The sequence below is a fragment of the Rhea americana genome, unplaced genomic scaffold (assembly GCF_003343005.1).
Source record: "Rhea americana isolate MKP2758 unplaced genomic scaffold, rheAme1 scaffold_131, whole genome shotgun sequence".
NCBI classification, from domain to species: Eukaryota; Metazoa; Chordata; class Aves; order Rheiformes; family Rheidae; genus Rhea; species Rhea americana.
In genome coordinates this window covers 1,208,883-1,227,638 of record NW_028185384.1, presented here as the reverse complement: position 1 = coordinate 1,227,638, position 18,756 = coordinate 1,208,883, and the positions used below count along the sequence as shown (strand labels likewise).

At 42.5% G+C, this 18,756-nt stretch overlaps 1 protein-coding gene across 4 annotated transcripts in view; it reads right to left on the bottom strand.

The window, feature by feature from the left end:
- LOC146599834 (uncharacterized) overlaps window positions 1-18,756 on the bottom strand; it is a 258,807-nt gene that overhangs the window by 25,401 nt on the left and 214,650 nt on the right. For 3 of the 4 annotated variants that reach the window (XR_014894911.1, XR_014894905.1, XM_085297846.1), the window contains one exon: window positions 9,945-9,999. The exons of the other annotated variant lie outside the window; for it this stretch is intronic. Coding sequence is in view for 1 of the 3 variants with exons in the window: in XM_085297846.1 (XP_085153972.1) it covers window positions 9,955-9,999 (45 nt within the window). In the remaining 2 variants the exon portion in view is untranslated. Of the gene's footprint in view, window positions 1-9,944; window positions 10,000-18,756 lie in introns of those variants that run through there. 4 annotated transcript variants of the gene reach the window in all.

Genomic DNA, 18,756 nt, shown 5'->3' with positions numbered 1-18,756 from the left:
CCTGTCAGCTACATGCTGGCAAAGAGACCGGCACCACTGCAGCGGGCACAGATTTATTCCTTGCTTTGCAAGGCCTAAGTCCACTGAGCCCCATTCATGGGAACTGCAGTGGCAAGGATCAGTAAATAGTGTTAATGTTCCTCTTCTGGTACATGAACAYGAATACTCTTCCTTCTCAGCGTCTTCTCCCTTTTCTCTGCAGAAACAATTTCAAAGTCAGCAGCGTGTGATTACTCCTACCCTGTGCACAGTCTCCACCTTCCTCCATCAGCCTCAGACGTGCGAGGACTGTCAGGGTCTTTCTGGCAGGACTAAGTACTGCRTCACCAACTCTCTGCCTCTCCTACTTTAACAGAACAGGAATAAAATCAGACTGACTTCTTTCTTTTTCTTCTCTAAGGATGAAGGAATGGATCCTTGAAGTACCTGTCTTTTTAGCTTTTGAAACATCTCAAAACCTTTCTCTGGCCACGTAAGATCAGAATCACTGTGCATAGAGATGGTGCAATGACCAGGGGCAGCACGTGGGATGCTGCATGTCAACACCCAAATGCTTTTTCCACTTTTGGGTGCTCTTAAGAAGCTTAGTGCATTAGGAAGCGTACCTGGAAAAGCTCGATGCTGCAGGGAGCATTTCGTGTCCTGGACACATCCTCWCCAATACTGAAGAGCAGTAGGAATTGCGTAGCATGCACTGCACTGAAAAGGACACCATCTTCTTCACTAAATTAGTCTATCCGYTTCTCTGCAAGCAAAATCCAGAAATCATTCACAAATCTCAGTACTGACAACCTTGCCATTCCCATCTGGTGATAAGACACTTTACATACTTTTGGTATGTAAAGAGCAAGGCAGAAGGCAGCCGCTCATGGGCAGCAGAGGAAGAAATGGCATTTAACTGGATATATATACTAATACTGTTGAAGGGAGAATACATAAGGTGGAACAGTTTTAGAAACCTAAAAAAGTTGAAGACTCACTTAGTGTCCTAAAATATAGAGACATAAAAAGATACGCTCTGAAGAAATGGTCCTGGTCACAAAAGCTTACAGTCCATGAATACTGCAATAATAAACAAATGTACGTGAAAGGGCAATGCTCCTCCTTTTTATTTTAAACAAAGTTGTTAGTGAGAAAGAACATCAAAGACAGAAGCTGAATTCTCACTTTGGCTGTATTTATTTTTCCCCTTCAGATATGTTCTTTTGGGCAAGCCTTATTGCAAGAATACAATACTTAACAAACGTTTTTCTCTCTTATCATCAAGGAAAAAAAGAAGAATCTAAAATCCATAAAAATGAGTATTTCTCCTGTAGTGGCTTTATGTATTTACAAACAGGTTTTACTGGGGCACATTTTGCTTAGGTTTTGTTCTAATAAACCTTAATTCCTCAAAATTCCAGTTTCGGTAAGTGGTTTTTGTTGTTGTTCTCTTTATGAAATAAAAAGTTAAATGCATTTAACAGCAGAGGCTCTGATGGGCAGCAGCCACTCGTGACTGCATGCAATGCCATACACTATGCAGCTACTTACCACTAAAATTAGCAAACACCCTCTCCCCCCTGTACCCTTTGCATAACATCTTCCTCYGCTCTGCTCCGCGCACACAGACATTAAAAGCAGTAAGAAGGTTTCTGAAATTCTTTCTACCCCCACGGTGCTCTTTGACGTCTCTTCCCATCCATTTGCTCAATGGCCTCAGGGCCAGAAAATTCTCTTTGTAGCTCAAGGAAGTAAATGTTGATTTACTGTGAAATCTCTCCTGTGGCTTACTACCCGATAGCAAAGCCACCGTATTACTTATTCTATTAAGCAAAATGAAGTTAGCGCACRACAGCAATAGAAAACTTGCGCGAGTTTGTTGAATTTGCTTTTGAAACGATTCAGCGCTCAGCAGCTCCTGAGCTTTCTCGCCGTTGAGTGCGCAAGGGCAAACGCCCGGCGACCGCGAGGGCACCGCCGGCCCCGGAGCCCGGCGAGCCTGCGCGGGCTCCTCTTCCCGAGCTGCTCCCTCTCCCGGGCGCCACCGGGACTCGGGCACCCTCGCGCCGCAGCCAGCGCCGCAGCTCCGGCGACCGCTTCCAACAGCGACGGCCGCAGAGACGGGACACCGGCCGCACGGCCAGCGCCGAGGAGGGCACCCGAGCCCGTGCCACCGCGAGTAGTTCCCAAGCAAATGTACGTATTTCCRTATGCATTCACCACAGGCCTGACTAACAGCAAGCAGAGCTGCATGCATCTCTGATAACCTGGTCAAAAGCAGGTTAAAATACGAGATTTCTAGACCATTCCACGTTAAAGTAAATATGCAGCTAGTGACTCCCACTGTCCACAAGCATTCTTATGAACAAATTATGCACAAACTTGCAACAACATAGAACATTCTTATTTTCATAGTGAAAATGAAAGATAGTCCAAAATCATTAATTTTCTGAAGCCTCAAAAACCATCTTGCACTATTTGCAAGATCAAAAGCATTACAGTAAACAAAATACCGCACATGTGGAAATGGAGCGAGGAAGAGACATGCATTAGGAAGCTRCACAACCTTTAGCACCAACACTAGGAAAACACAAAGTGAAACTATCCAGCAWATACTATCAAGATAACTGGAAGGTATGAAGAATGAGGGTGCCATAGCACGGAGGGGAACACTGCTTCCTCCGAGAGCAACAGTGTAGAGGAGGATCTGGGAGCAACGGGTGAATTTATTGGCATTAGCTCCCACCATGGCATTTCAAAAAAAAAAAAAGTTGCTCTCACGCCCCTCTGAGATGGYAGGTACCACGTTCAGGTCTTCCAGCTCTAGAAATTCTCCTTCTGCCTTTCACTGGGGTTGCACTGGGGTTCCTCTAACAACATTTGATTGCAATGTATACAGCAATCGTTACATGTACTTAGGTGGCATTTCTACAGTCTGCTATTGATCACCACGAATGTTAACAATGAAAGACAATATTTTTAATAGAGAAAAGATGTACAAATTCAATAACCTCAACTTACAAAAATAACGATGTTGATACAAGCTCTAGCAAGAACATGAATTCATTTGCTGGAAAGAATTATAACTTTGAAACAGGTTATTTTCTACAAGAGGATTTGGGTAATATATTTAACTTGCTGTATTTTGAGCTCTTCTTGTAAAGCAGATTTCCCAGAATCATGGAATAATTTCAGTTGGAAGGGAYCTCTGGAGGTCTCTAATCTACCTCCTACTCAAAGAGATGCACCAGTGTGAAGTGAACCAACATTTTTAAGCAGAATCATCATCCTATTATTTTATTTTATATTTTATTCTTGAGCTCTGATGCTAAATCTCATGATCTCATCTCCACTAAAACTTTGCAAAGCTGCCAAACTACTAAGTTTGGGGAACCTCAACTTTCTGGAAATGTCGGGTTCTCATCTCTGCCTGTGGGCACTCACACTTCTGCTGGGCTTTGTGCAGGAAGGTCAGTGGTGCTAAGCTTCTTCTTGCCAGGGATGAATCAATATCTCCTTCTTAATGGTCACACCTTCCTGAACTTTGGATGGCAGTGCCTACAGCTCTTAGAAGCAGAACATTGCAAGCTGTTTGAATTATGAGGGTTTTCTTTTTCTCTGTAATGATTTCTTTATGCATTTTCCTGCTAATCTTTCTATCTCCCATTCAGACATTGTGGCATTGTAGACATTAGACATCTTGACCTTTACGACTCATTATTGACAAAAATATAACATTCAGGATGAAACTCTGCTGTTTGATAGAGGTGGAACTTGCTTAACTAATTGGGAAGAAATTATTCTGTTGGAATAACTGGCTGTAGATGCTTGTTACAAGAAAGATATTAGAAAACACCAATTCCTTTTCAAAAGAGTTACAGAATTATAATTCATGAGGGCAGCGTTCTTTTAACTAGTTTTAATGATGAAGTATTGTGTTCAGAGCTTTAATGATAAGATGCCTGAAGGAGCTCTTCCAATTATGAATAGATTATGTGTGCACTGTTAGRGCAATGCCACTTTATCTGGAGTGATGGAAGATCAAACAGAGGCTATCAGCACCTCCCAAATGCAAAACAGTGAGGTTTGCGGTGTTGAGGGCTGATGATTAATAAGAGCTCTAACTTGGAGTTTGTAATTACGAGTCTCTAATATACCAACAAGAAAAATAAGAAATATTGAAAGAAACCAGGTGAAACTATGCTTTGGGAGTGCTAAATTGCAACCCACATTTTAAAGAACCAGACACTTTTACAATCAAAAAACAAGAAATGGAGAAAAGCACAGGTGCCTAGGAAGATCCAGGATAAATCTTGGCAGCAGAAGAGTCCAGGCAGAGAGGGCAATGCTGTCCATCACAGCACGCCAGCCCAATGTGTCAAGGAAACATGAATGGGAAACGTCTTAGAAGTGTACTACCAGCATTGATATGTGAAGTTCAGCAGTTGTGCACTTTTTATACTTTCCCATGTATTTTTTTTCAAACAGAAGCTAACAGACATTTTGGTACAAGTACTTCCACTGAAACAACGCTTGCCGAGGGAGCAGATGATGCAAAGGCACTTGCTGGTCTCACCTGCTTGCTGATAGCCACTTCGTGTCCTGGGGATCTACACCTGGGGCTGAGAAAAGGGGCTGGGGCAGCTGCCTGAAAGAGGTTTTTGGGGAGGATTGCTGGCTTTTCTGAACAGAGACAACCCCCACCACCACCTTCCTGCAGCAAAGTCATGGCTGGTGGATGACATGTTATAAGAGACTCTGGAAGACATACAGTTGGAAAAGCACATACAGGGAAAGAGAGGCAGGAACGACAGAGACATTCCCCCAGTTTCTGAGGAAAAGCCAGTGCCAAAGGCTTCCTCCACTCAGTAAGACAGGGGGTTATGCTCTGGGACTGCCACGGGCACCCAGGACACCTAGTCTCTCTCTGAGTTTCTGTCTGATGCCGTGCCTAATAAACCTTCTCTCCTCAGGACTGAGCATAGTCCATAACGCCACTTCCTAGAGCTGTATGAATCTTCTGCAGGTCAATACTGGACAGTACTAAGACGTGAGCCACCATATACTCTGCTAAGTAGGCTTGTGAGGCCTGTCTAAGGAAAAGATTTGTTGTTGGCAGACTGGAGGGCTGTTTCTGCCCTGCTCCACACATTAGCTGGTAACAGGCTTCCCTCCTAGTCCATCAAAGAGAATAAGGTGAAAGGCACTTCTTGCTACAGCCCATACTCCTAAAGAACCAAAAATTTATATTTGATCATACAGAAAAATCAATTTAGCCATGCTGTCCTGTTTCCAGCAGTAAGGAAAACCTAGATTCCCAACTTTGGATTAGTTCCTTTCTGGAAGAATAATTTTCTTAGTGTACTTATATTTACAACATTGCAGTATGTTAGGGAAGGGGCCATATCTTCCTTATAAGCGGTAGTGATTTGCTATCATGGCATCAGATCTCAAAGGACATCTCCGGATTTCAGTCTGAATGCTACTGTTAGTGTATAAAATTGTTATGCAGGAATAAAGAGACAACCTCTTACACACAGTCTTAACATGCTTTTTGAAAGAGGAGGAAAAACTTTTGTTTTGGGAGCACGGCTGGTTCATCGGCTTTCTTCTGTAGCTTTGCTGGCAGTTGCAGTTAGGGTGGGAACTAGGGCAGGAGAACTGGCGCTCTCATTAAACGTCTTGAAAYTGGGACACTTCCCCAGAGCCTGGCAGTAGCTGGTGATGTTCATACCAAGATCTGAAGGGGGGACTGCTTGCACGATGACACCCACCTCTGTTCCCTGCTGCTGTAGACGTATAAATAAAGCAGGTGACTCTATGAATGTCTGGCACATCACCAGTGTCTCATCAACATCATCAGTTTGCAAAACCTAGACACAAGCTGGGAAAGAGRCAAAAACTTCAAACTCAAAGCTTTATCCATGGACACATGGGGCCAGCTGATCTCTTATACTGCTAAGTTTCTAAAAGTTCATGAAATCTGGGTCATCCAGCTCACTAAGTGAGAACAAACTGTTCCTGAAGATGCCCATTTCTTTGACCACTTACTGGAGAAGAAACACAAGGACTAGTGCAGACAAAACATTAAAGTGTCCTCTGCCTACCTAACGACAGCAGGGGAGATCCTGCTGAGCTGAACTGACCACTGAGCAGGGCACAGTTCACGGACATTTTGCACTCTTGGACAACGGGATGTTTTGTAATCTTGTAGTATAAAAGTCACTTCATACAAGCTCTACTTTTTTTTTTTCTTAAATTTCTGGGCATTCATTATTCTCAATCAAGGACATGATTAATTTTGATTGTTACCGCACTTTGTAGGTCTATCATCATTTCTAATGCTCTCTGTTGCTAGGTTTTTGTCCAGCTCCAATATGAAGAATAATCATAAAACCTTCCATTGCATATTTACCAGTTTTCCTATAATATCCAGCCTTAGTAGTAATATTTCAAAACCCCACTTGATCAATTAACAGAGAAAAGGGATTATTTTTCTTTCTCAGATACCCAGGCTCCAAGAACAAAAGCAGACATTTGAGACCTCACAATCCCCATAATGTAGGCACTACTTTCAAACCCTGAAACACTCAATAAATCAATTGAAATCCCTWATTCCCTGTCCCCACCAAAGGCTAACAGGCCAACAAATTTTTGATGCTGAAAGCTATTGACAATTTGGGGGTCACCTGACCCTGTCACAGCTTACACTTGGAGGAGTTCTAATAAGGATAAAGCGCAGCTACTTGTGACCCCTCACACATCCGCTGTGTTGTAACCACGTTTGTGTCTCTCTGTAGGAGTAGCTTTCGAATAACAAGTACACTRAAGGGATTTTTTTTTAATAGGTACATTAAATAGTCACAGATGGCATATTAAACAGGTCTAGATGTTTTGTTCAGAAAATTAAGTTAATATAGCATACAAATACTGTGCATCATCTGCACATACTTGATATTCAGAAACCCAGGTACATAATTATAGGCAATCATAGTCTACAATTCCTACACGTTTATAGCTCACAGACTTTTCCTGTCYAAATCTTCCTTTTCTTGTATGTTTTTTTTTAAGGTCTTGATATTTGAGCTTCATAAATATTAAAATCAATTCTGCATGAAGCTGAAAAGGCTTTGCATGGCTTTGCACAGTACTCTGCAAAAGCAGTTGCACTGCACTGCCATTTATGATCTTGGCTAGGTATGAGTCAGTGAATGCATGCTCAACTCTTCTCCCATGCTTAATGAAGGTCAAAAATGCCAGTGTTAGCTGTAATATGCTCTCATTTGCATCTCTGGGCCAAATAGTTGTGCTTACTTGCGTACCTTACTACCTTCTTGTGTAGCTCATGAGCAGCATTAAAAAAGAGAGTTCTTCTATTGATCCAAAACTTGTACAATGGGAACAAAAAATGTCTTTTCCTTCTGCTAAATAATCTTCCCAGAAGACTGCATTGATAAAAAAAAAAATAGCAAGTTTCACAGAATTACTGTTTAAGGTCTTCCATACCAGCCACCYGCTGCCCAAGCCCCACTAGTTTCTGCAGGTGAATGCTCAAGAATATGTCTAGTTCACCCATTACCTTTGTTTCTCAGTCTCCCTCTCTCTCAGTACATTCTCTTCCTTCACTTATGGGTTATCCTGAAAATCTTCTCAGAGTTAGATCTCCAAAAGCAGRTATGAAGAGAAGAACTGGCATAGCAGCATCATAAAAACATTCATGTCTTCTGAGACTGGTCTGAAGYGCGCACACAAAACGCCAACACAAACAGAATACACAGAAAATAGGAAGAGAAAGCACTTTCACTTCTTGTTCCCCCTTTTTGTTGGTTTAACTGCCTTTCAGCATGAGCTCCGGGTGTAGCCTGGAGCGTAACAGGCAGCGTAGAAAGTGCCTACCACTGCACAGAGGGAAAGACACAAAATGGTCATTGCCCACAGCAGGAGGTTCGAATGCATGAAAATGCATAAGGTACTTCTCAAAGCACCTCAGCCTCTCAGACAGGTCAAGGCGCTATGCTCTGTAAAACCGTACGCCAGCAAGGCTCTAAGTCTGTCTCTCCAGAATTGCGTTGTCCACGTTACTATAAAATAATATCAGTTGTTTCTGTGAAGGATTAGTTTACTGTTTATACCAATGKGGTGAGCACAAGCCCGGCCCTTCACTGCTCTGCACTGTACAATCCACTACGGTGCCAAGGCAAAGCAAGTCTCCAACTGCTGCTCCGGTCAGAGTCTGCACTCGAATTTGCACTGGAATTACAGTTACGGTTTGGTCCGTGGCTGGGAATATTTATTTCCACATCAGCCTTCTTTTAGTATTCTAGTCTTTTCCCTCTGTCAGGACAAAATGACCTGATTTAAGGTAAGTGCTCAAAGGTTAAAGAACAAGCAGGTAGTTYAGTAACTAAAAATAAAATGTCACGGAGGCACAAGCAGTAGGAAGTATTAGCAGTTGCCATAAATGATAGCAGATGCAGATAAGAGAAAAGAGAAGAAATAGCAAATTTTCAAAGATAAACTAAGATTTATCTAAGTGTTATTACATCTGGCACTGCCTCCGTGATAAATCCACAGGGGGTGGCGATTCATTTCCAAAGCACTGTTTGAGGATTTAGCTATGTGAATCCCATTAACACTACAGCTAAATCCCTGCACACCATCTCAAAAGCATGGTGCTAGAAGTAAACACAGAGCGACAAAACAGTTGCAAGAGCTAATCGAGGGGCAGTGAAAAAGATGAGAGTTACTAAATGCTATTTGCAAGTAAGGATGGAAAATACCTTTTCATGGCAGTGAATTGCAAAAATATARGCAATAAACAGGAAAGAAACTGTGCGAGATGGTTGGTTAATAAYAGATTTTGGCAATGGTCCCTTTAGGTCAATGAGAGGACAGCATGAACATGAGTGGAAGATAATTTGGGACAGATGAGGTAGATTTTGTAAAGCTGTATAAATTAATCATTTTCCTTGGATTTACCTTGGATATAGGTATCCAGCAGATGCTRGGAAATAAGTCACACAACTACTCTTGCAGTGCTCCTGAGTCCCCTTGCAAGAGCTGCGGTCACAGCACCAGTTTGGAGACAGGCTATAGTAAGTAGGTATCTCTTCCTGCAAAGGGAAAAGCCAGCCCAGGGCAAGGCACCTCACCCTCGCTTCACCAGCAGGCAGCTTGCAAATGCCCCAAGTTCTCCCTTAGATAACTATCCCACATTCAAAAGGACTATCCAAATCTTTCTGAGCAGCAAATTAGCCTGCAAGTCTGCAGGTAACAGCCTTCTGTTAGGGACTCCAGAAGGAATCTGAACTGTCCTCAATYACTGTGATTTTAGAGGAATAACAACTGTATAAATGTTTTGGATATTCAGGAGATTTGGCCATGGCTGCAGCAACTGCTACTGTGACCTTTGCCACGGCTCTTTGTTTTGGGCTCAGACTATCGTATATTGGACAACAACAGTGAAGTGCTCCTTGGCCATCAGATCTAAATCTTCTGCTAACTGTCCATAAAGCAGTATAATCTTCTGTCACTGCACTTCACTGTATTTYGTAGTGAGCTGCGCCCTCCCCTCCGGCCGACTAGCAGGGTTGGGGAAGAACTCCAGGCTGAGTCCTGCGGTTCCTCAGCAAGCGCCGGCCTCGCCACAGCTCTCTGGCACGTGCTCACCTCCAAGCTCAAGAGTCAACAACGACATTGAGTTTTGCAGCTCAAAACACTGCTCTCAGAAACAGGATTTTATTTTAAAGTTATTAGAAGTATAGAATTCAAACTCAAAACATTTCAATTTTGTTTAGGCTATTTCAGTCAGCCTGCAAYGAACTTTTCTAAGAATTAGCTACCAATTTCTAACTCTTTTCCAAACCAGTGAACCAAAAAAAAAAAGTCTTTTATTTGTTTATACAACTTTCACTCCAAGTCTTCGTTCTCTAAACTGTCTTCCCCTCCGAAACAAATGGGATTGTTGCGATGTCATCTGTGSTGTAATGTCACGGGAAGAACCAGCAAAGAGCGACGCTGCAGAGGTGAATGGCAGAATGATGAGAGAAATTTAATTAGACTTGAAAATGTTAATGAGAAGTTGTGTATAATACATGGAAAAAACAGCMAAGATTCCAGTAAGTATAAGAGGCATTTCATCAAAGATTTTGCTACTGAGTAATTATAAAAGTAATTAAAATGGTGTTTGTACAAAACCCCTATCTGGAAGAGAGAACAATAGGATACATAGAGGCATAAATGGATAAGAGTTTAAGGCAGAAGCATTAATCAGAGAGCGAGAGCAAAGCGCTGTTAAAGGATCCCCCTTGTTGCAGTGAATTTTTCTAACTGCTGCACCGTTTCAAGGCAAGYTTCGGCGCAGGGAAGGAATGATTAAGTCTTTGCTTGCACTTTGCAAGTGAATCGCCTGGTCTGTAACAGCTGTAGCCATAGGAAAAACCTTGGAAAATAGATTGCATTRAACAGTCTCCAGAGAAAAAAATAAAATTTTGAAGAAGAAAAAAAGATAAATTTGCCCTGATAAGCTCTGTAAAGGTTCTCTGAAGACAAAAACGGGTTTGAGCGAACGTAACGCACGCTTGGCACAGCAGTCCCGCCAGCAAACCATACAGTCGTGGTGTTGTACGAGGTGAAAATGCAGTTCTCTTAAAACTTGTCAGAATTATTTTTTTAAGGTGAGAGAGAGAGAGAGAACTATTAACCTGTGCAAAGATGCTCATTTCATAGCCCTAAAACTGAAAAGAGAGTGGTAATTAAAATGACTGTAATTTTCACCATAGCTAAGAGCAGTAGTAGAAGAGGTTATAAAAAACGGCTCGCTCCCAGGAAAAAGCTTAAGAGAACAMAAACATTTTTTCTTGATCAAAAGCTGAAAAACTTCAGATGGTCACTGAAAAATGCAAGTAAAAGTATGTTATTTGCATAACCAAACCCACGTTACCTGCCTAACAAGTTACTTAGGGATGAGAAGGTCTAACYACCRTTTAYTGTTTTCTTCTGCTRTAAACCTGAARTAAGTATTAATGATAAAAGAAACCYCTTCACCACCGCAAAGCCCACTGAGCCCTGTCCACCTTAAACCCCCRCACGACATGATTTTTGGCTGGGTCCCGGTGTCCCTCCCCAGCTTTGCCTCTCCCCTGGCTCCAGCCAGCTTGGAGTTAAGTACGGCTCCTCACTCACTACCAAGCTGGAGGTCAACCCGTGGACAAAAATGGGGCTSCAGAATCCATTCCAAGTGTAACTGGAGCAACCTTGGACTAACCACTGGGGTCTAATTCTACCAGACCATTCCCTGGAGGCACCTGCCTCCTGCTACGGCACACTTTGCTCTCAGGACCCATCTTTTTTCTGTTGTCATCTCGTTTTTCAGGCCTCCTTTGATCATACAGCACCTAGTACGACGGGACAAGGAGGTCTCAAGTCTATACCGCAACATGATGTAAATAGCACGAGAGATGCAAGGATGGTGTGTGCTGGATGTGGTCCCCTGCCACCAAGCCACGCTGGCAGGAGCACTCGCGTCTTCTCAGGCTACGCAGGAGCTCCACGTTCTACACAGGAGCTCTTCCCACCAGCTCAACCACRGCGCGTGCTGGGGATGGGCACTGTCCCTCTGATGTGGAGTATTTAGGCAGTACTGACCTTCTTCTGTGTTGCAGAAGTATTTTTGAATCTTAACTAAGTTTTCATCTCCAACTCTTCAATTCCTATGTGAAAACATGGCTCTATCTTTTATTTCTTAGCACCAGAGAATTCTGCAACACACTRCAGTCATGCATAAAATCATGAAAAAGGAAACAGCTTCCCACTGCAACTAAAATGTTTTGATGCAGTACGTATTTTAAATACAGAAAACATTACTGCGTGGTATTCTAACTTCTAAATGTCCCTGCCATCTTACAGGGATTTATTTATTAAAGCCCATTATAAACATAAAGATAACACACAAGCACAGCATTCTTCCACATTTTATAAAATAAGGAAAAAATACTCAGTGCACAAGAAGCCACCAGAACTCAGCTTACAGATGAARCTAAATTGTTTGATAGCTTTAATAAGTAAGAAAATCATATTCACGTAGGACAGAAAAAGCACACGGTGCCTACCACCAAATTTTCATCCTTTTTCAGACCAGCCATACTTTTTTCTATTATAAGAAAATTATATGAAATATCCAGTTTCCCAATTTTGTTCAATCACTTTGACTTCTCCACAAGTTTCTACARCTTACCAGATCCTGCTTTTTCTCACGTAAACAGTCTCAGTTCATCGGATACGGATTTTCTCCGGGAATCATAAGACCAGAGGTCACTTGTGCCAAGTGATCTGCTGTATAACATGAAGTGTATCATTTCACATMCTTTTACTTTTCCAGTCTTTTCTAGAGTTTTACTCCAAGTCTGACTATGAAATTTATGACTTTAAATTGGAAAAAAAAACATTGGCAGTTCCTAGAGAAGAGACTCCTTCTCTCCGTTAATAGCATTTCCCTCCTCCTGCCTCCTCTGCTGGTCTCGTCTATCCCCCCTCTGGCCCCATCTGCCTTTTGTCCTTAGCAGGACWGAGTCCCGACTCGAGCGAAGGCAGCAGCGAAGAGCTCCACGCAGGGTTAGCACAGGACCAGCCCCGCACCAGCTGGGCAGCGCTCCGGCTTTCTGCCGGCAGCTCTGAGAACGGAGCCCGCGGCCGGAAGCCGAGCAGCAGCTCTGAGCTGCCCCCAGAAGCTGCCTCTTCACCTCCCCTGCCCCCAGAAACCAGGGCGTCCTCGGACAGCGTTAGCCTGTTCATGACGGAGGTCTCCAACGCGGCTGCCCACAGCGGTGGGGTTGGAACTGCTCTGACCGGCAGGGCTGTTCCTGATCCTGTTCTCCTGTTTCTTTTGACTATTTCCTGGTTGTGCAATTGACTGACACATTTTCACTAACATCCTTCAAACTCTCCAGGACTAGTCCTCTCCTGCGCTTCTGGGGTTATTTTCTCTCTCTTTAAAATCACAAACATCTTCAAACTAAATATGAAAAATTAAATGAGATGAGAAAATCATGCCAAACTTGACTGGAAAAGACCTCTATTTCATAAGCAAACTAGAATTAAAGTTCTCTTCCCATTTGTTTTCAGTAGATAGGAATTAGCACTGGGCAGAATGCCAGAAACGCTGAGATGCGTCAAAACACTAAAACCTTTTCTGTTTCATGWGAATCACATTTTTAACATCTAAATTTTAAGTCTTAGAAATCACTGACAGATGTTAAATCATTTTAGACACCACAATTAAAAACAAATTAATACTCACTGATGATGAGTCTCCTATCAGTAAGGAATAAACTATAAGGGAACACCATAAGGACCATATGGACRTTAGGAACCATCAGGAACATCAGAATAAAAATACAGTTGCAAGTTGCAAAGCAGMGCATTTAAATAAATCATCTTTCTAGGACTTGGTATTTCTGTGCGTGGCCTTACAGCTCCTGGGATAGGCTGAAGTGTTCAAATGGGCACGTAGGTAAAACAGAATAAAGACATTGCCTACATCATGCCCAGCTGCTCAGCATTTACCCTGAGAGATCAATTTTATTAGCAATCCCTAATATTCTACCGTTCAGAATCTTGGAATATAGAGTTATCTAGTACTCTAGGGGTGGTTGGGAATAGACTTTTTTCAAGTTAGGAAACATAATATTTTACTCATTAAAAATCTGTTTTTACATATTACACACATGCACATACAAAAAGAGTTGTAAAAAAATAGGTTGTTATCCAATGCAGAAAACTGCAAGAYATTCCACTGAAGCAGAAATCAGTATATTACAGAAATACAGGATGAAGAACCACTGTGCAAGATAGCAGTTCTGCAGGAAATTATCTGGGCGTTACTGTGGATCACACACTGAACGTGAATCCAAAGGGTCATGTTGTTGCAAAAGAGACCARCCTGCCCTAAAACGTCTAAATTGCAGGAGAGACTGCAAAGCTGGAGAAGGAGCCCTCTCTGCCTCTGAGTACTGGGGGGCTCCACCGCGCACTGGGAGCARTGCTTTCACCGATGACATGGTCCGCTGGGATTGGGGCCAGCGAAAGGCAGCAGGTAAAATCAGGGTTGTGTCATACATAAATACAGAACAGGGTCTTGGAGAAGCGAACCAGGCACGAGGAATTCCTCAGTAAGTGATACGTTCTGAAAACAAGGAAAGTTTCCTCACAGAGTTTTCCAAGCTCTTTTGAATTGGAGAAATGATCTGATGCCTGGTAAATGTGCCTCAGCTGACATATACTAAAAGAGGGCAATGGTTTTCTTTGTTTTTTTTTAAAGTTAAAGCTAAAAACACAAAATTCAAAACTGTATTTGCACAAGCCAGGCAAGGATATCTGATGTAGGAAGCAGTTTGGCTCAACAAACATTATAAGATAATCCAAGAGCTGGCAATTGAAATGGAAAAGAAAACACAAAACATTCAAGTGTGGAATAAAATATCAATTCTTGACAGCAAAGATAGTTTTTGTGATTTTTTTTTTTTAATTTTTAACTATGTGCTCCATTTTCCAGGGCTTCAAAACGTGAAACTGCATGTCTGAGAGAGGAAAAAAATAGACGTATTTTCTCCACCCAGCTTTGTCATGGAGCCTGACAAGAGAAAACAGGGAAGATTGTTACTCTTCAGGATGGAGATCCCYGGGGGATCTTCTGCGTTGCATCGGTCAAACAAGAAGGATAAATCTGGTGGGAATTCATTAGCCATCGGCCCTTACAGCGAGTTGTACGCTCTCATCTGACAGCAGATGTTGAGGGGGGATGGTCTGGATGTGACACCGGCTATGTTAGAGATCCTGTTAGTTCTGGGTGCTGCCTACGAAGGAAATCCTTTCACTCCGACCTCCCCATCCCTGGCGCTAGAACGTAAAACGAACGAAACCAAGAAGGGCGACTTGCCCTGCTGCCATCAACGAGTGCTACGGGACAGAGACACAACACTTCGCGCCTTGGAGGTGAGGTGCAGTTACTCAAATTGCCTTCRGGCATCGCTACCTCACACAGTCCTGCAGACGGGAAGATGGCCAGACACACAAACCCGTCGTGAACACCTCACTTCCGAGCGGAGATTCAAAAGGGGAGCCTTGTACTGTGTTCATAAACTCCCACCAGGTCATTACTGCCGTAAAGGGTCTCAGTCATTCTTGCAGATGACACTGGCGTYCTGCAGTACAAACCATCTGTAACTTTTCTAGAAGAGAATAACAGCAAGAGGACTGTATAARGAAGATTGATTTACTAATCTAATAGCCCTTGTCTGCTTTTCAGTTTATCAGTCTTGGAAATACTRGCAAACCACCCCAATTACCACCCAAAAAAGCCTTTCTGCCTTTGCCCTGCTCCACCTGAAGGCTCAAGTTAATTAATGCAGTATGACAAGAAAACATGTCAAGACAAATGGTCCAGCTTTCTCTGCACCAACTATGCACTTTCCTGGCTCAGCCAGAGGTTCAAAGACTGCTCACAGAAGTCCACAGGCCAGTTTCAGTTGGAAGAAAGGATGAAGCTGTCTGAGATGAGCTGTGCTTAGTGCATCAGAAATCAAAATGAGAACAGCCAAGCAATGTGCAGGTGATGGATGTCAATGGAGAACAGCAAGCTKTTCTCTGCACCGAGGAGGTGAAAACCTATCAGCCCAGGCCCTTTCTTCTGACCYGAGCCCCACATCTCAGAGACTTTGCTCTCCTGCTCAGCCCATTTCCCCTAACTCTGTACCAGACCAGTCCTGCTGCTCCCCAGCCCCACAAGCTGCCAGCAACATCTTCTCCAAGAAAGTATCTGAAAACCTCTACTGGCTTTGTGAAACAAATGGTGAGGGCACTTAGAAAAGGCTTCTAACTGCTCACACTTCTTGACCGAAAGTATCAGTGCAAGCTCTACCTTGAAGCGRGGAACGATGTTCAGCGAGCGCACCCAGGTCAGGCCTGCACAGGAGCTGAAAAAGGAGCTGGGAATCAGTTTTGGCCGCCCAGGTTTCAAGGGCAGACTCTCCAGGGGACCACTGCTCGCAGGAGGGAGCAGGTTCCACCACGGGGATGAGTTACAGCGGGCAAGGACACAGATCCCATTTGACCGTATCATCGACACACGGCTCAGCCTTCGCTAGATTTGCTGCAGACATTCCCATCCTGGCATATAAGAAACAAAGAGCAGGATAACGTTTTCCGTCTCCAGGATGATTCCTTGCAGTCGTGCATACAGGTGCAGCTGGCCCACAGAGAGCAGGCTATCGCCAAAGTCCTCTCCAGAAAGTTACAGGTAATAACGATGGTTAATATCACAGGTGAGGGACCAAATTTGCCACCTTCTCCGTCACTGCTAASGAGTGACGCTACGGATCACAAAACRTGGCCACRGACTCGGCACCCACTGGGAGGCCCRCCGTGACATCCTGCACATGCCTCTTCATTCCTCAACTACRCTGAGGTGGAAAAAGGCAGATCTAGTTGTTTATATCACATATTCTTTTCATTTTCAAAATTTCCTACCATCCCSCTATACTTCTCTTTTTAATCCTCATCTCTTATTTTCAAATATGGGTGGAAATATGAATCAAAGTGACCTTTATTTCTTAATAAGAACGTAGATTCACATTGCATGAAATCCCACAGAGCTACAAAAAGAAGAAAATTTCTTTTAAAGGTTTTAAATGAAAAGACTTGCRTTTTTCTAAATTATTTATCTTAACATCATCCTTCAGAACCACTGGTCTATCCCAGCACCCCAGCTGTGCCACTTCCACATCCCTCCTTCCTATTTACAGCTGCTTGCACCAGACGACTGTGCATTTGCCCCAGATGTAGCCTGACACCACCTTATGAATCCGGATCAGTCACGTTCCCTGCTTCAAACTCAGGCAGGAACACGATGCACAGTTATTTAAAAATAGACATATGAATGATTTTCTATGACCTGAGRACCAGCACGAGCCTTTCCTCTGACTAAGAATGAAATTTAAATCAGTAGAAACTCTATATTCGTATTTCTTTCATAGGTGCCTGTAACATTTCTAGGAAGTAAATCACCATCACAGGAGAACAGCTTCCAACATTCAATGCTCTCCCCCTCCTTTTTAACAGACATTGCAAAATTATCTGACAGCACACCGTCTGCTAAATCCTCTAAACATTGTATTTCCCTGCTTCCTATTTCACTCCTTCTACCCTTTGAGCTGTTCTGTGGAAGGAAAGTCACACCTTGCTTCTGGCTGATTCAAAGCAAATAGCCAGAACAGCATTTTCATCTTAATTTATGTTCAAAACAAACATTTAATTCAAATCAACACAGCTCTCTTATTTACAGGGACAAAATATAATGCTTCATCTTTTAAAAGACAGCATATTATGCAATTAATTTAATATTAATGAACTTTAATAAATGTAGAGTTTGGATTTTGTATTTGGTAACTGCATTGGGTTTATGGAATCTCCCTGAAATAYAAAACTTCTAAATTAAACAAAGCTTTAATAGAATTTATAGCTAGAACTCAATTATGGCAAACTTTTTTATGCTTTGCAGACAAAGTTAATACTTCATTGTCATTGGCTTACAAAAATAAATCATAAACTCTGCAGCAATCATTAAAATACATGCCATTACAATCCTCAAGACAGCACTAGAGAGTAATAAAGCAGGAAACAGAATTATAATTATGTTCTTTTCTTTTCCATCCTCAAGCCCCAGATACTGCATTTCTTCAACTTTTATCTCCACTTTAATAGGCAATAGTTGCTCATCACAGTATAAACACTTACTAGTTGTCACAGCAATCTGAAGCCTAATCCAGTCCACCTATAAGCACCAGAACAACTTAATCAGGAGCACAGCAAATTCATCATTTCTTTGTAAAAAATGGAAAAAGACCTGCTTCCATGAATCTGCTGCAGGGAGGAATCATCTCCAGGCCCTATTGTACAAGAAGCAGGTTAAGCGGATGAACTTGGCTGTCTCCTGCAGCTTTCAAACCCAAGCACCACCTGGCTGAGCAAGGACTGCCCTCTTCCCCCACCACCCCTCCTCCAAATACCGCACGGCTACCCACACGTGTAAAGATCCTCATGCGTTTCAGTGCTTGCAGGATGGTCTCGATAACCACATACCACGGAAGGAGATGACAAGCATTTTTGCTATCTTGAGGTTTTTGGCCTTGCATTTGCCCATGGCAACTTTCACTGCAGAAGGCTCCATACAGAGCAAGCTGCTATGTAAAATGGGCTTAAACAGAGAAGCCAAGGCCTGGGAAAGAAGATTCCACTCAGGATAAAAGTATGTAATGTGAAATTCTTAAATAAATGTGCGGAAACCAGATTCATCCATTCACAGCCTTATGCTTGACAAATTATTTAAGAAAATAAAGTATCTTCTTCCTTAAAATTAAGTACTAAAATGCCCCTAATGACTATGAGACTGCATGTTGTTCATAAAGGTTTCTTCACTTTCTGAAAGTTTTCTTCTATAAATCATGATACTTAACAAATATTCCGTTTCATTTTATCCTTTGTCTGGGATCCTGGTGGCTGTTTTCTGATTTTGTATGGCTTACAACTAATTGTAATGATGGACAGACACGTGCAAGAACACACATCCCCAAATTCCATAGATGAATCGAGAAAATTAAGTATTTTAAACTGTCCTGTTCTTCTCAGTATGGCATCCAATGATGAATTCCCAACTTACCTAAGCCAATTTTCCGGAACACATAAAGCATAAAGATATACTAACACAAAAACAATTCAAGA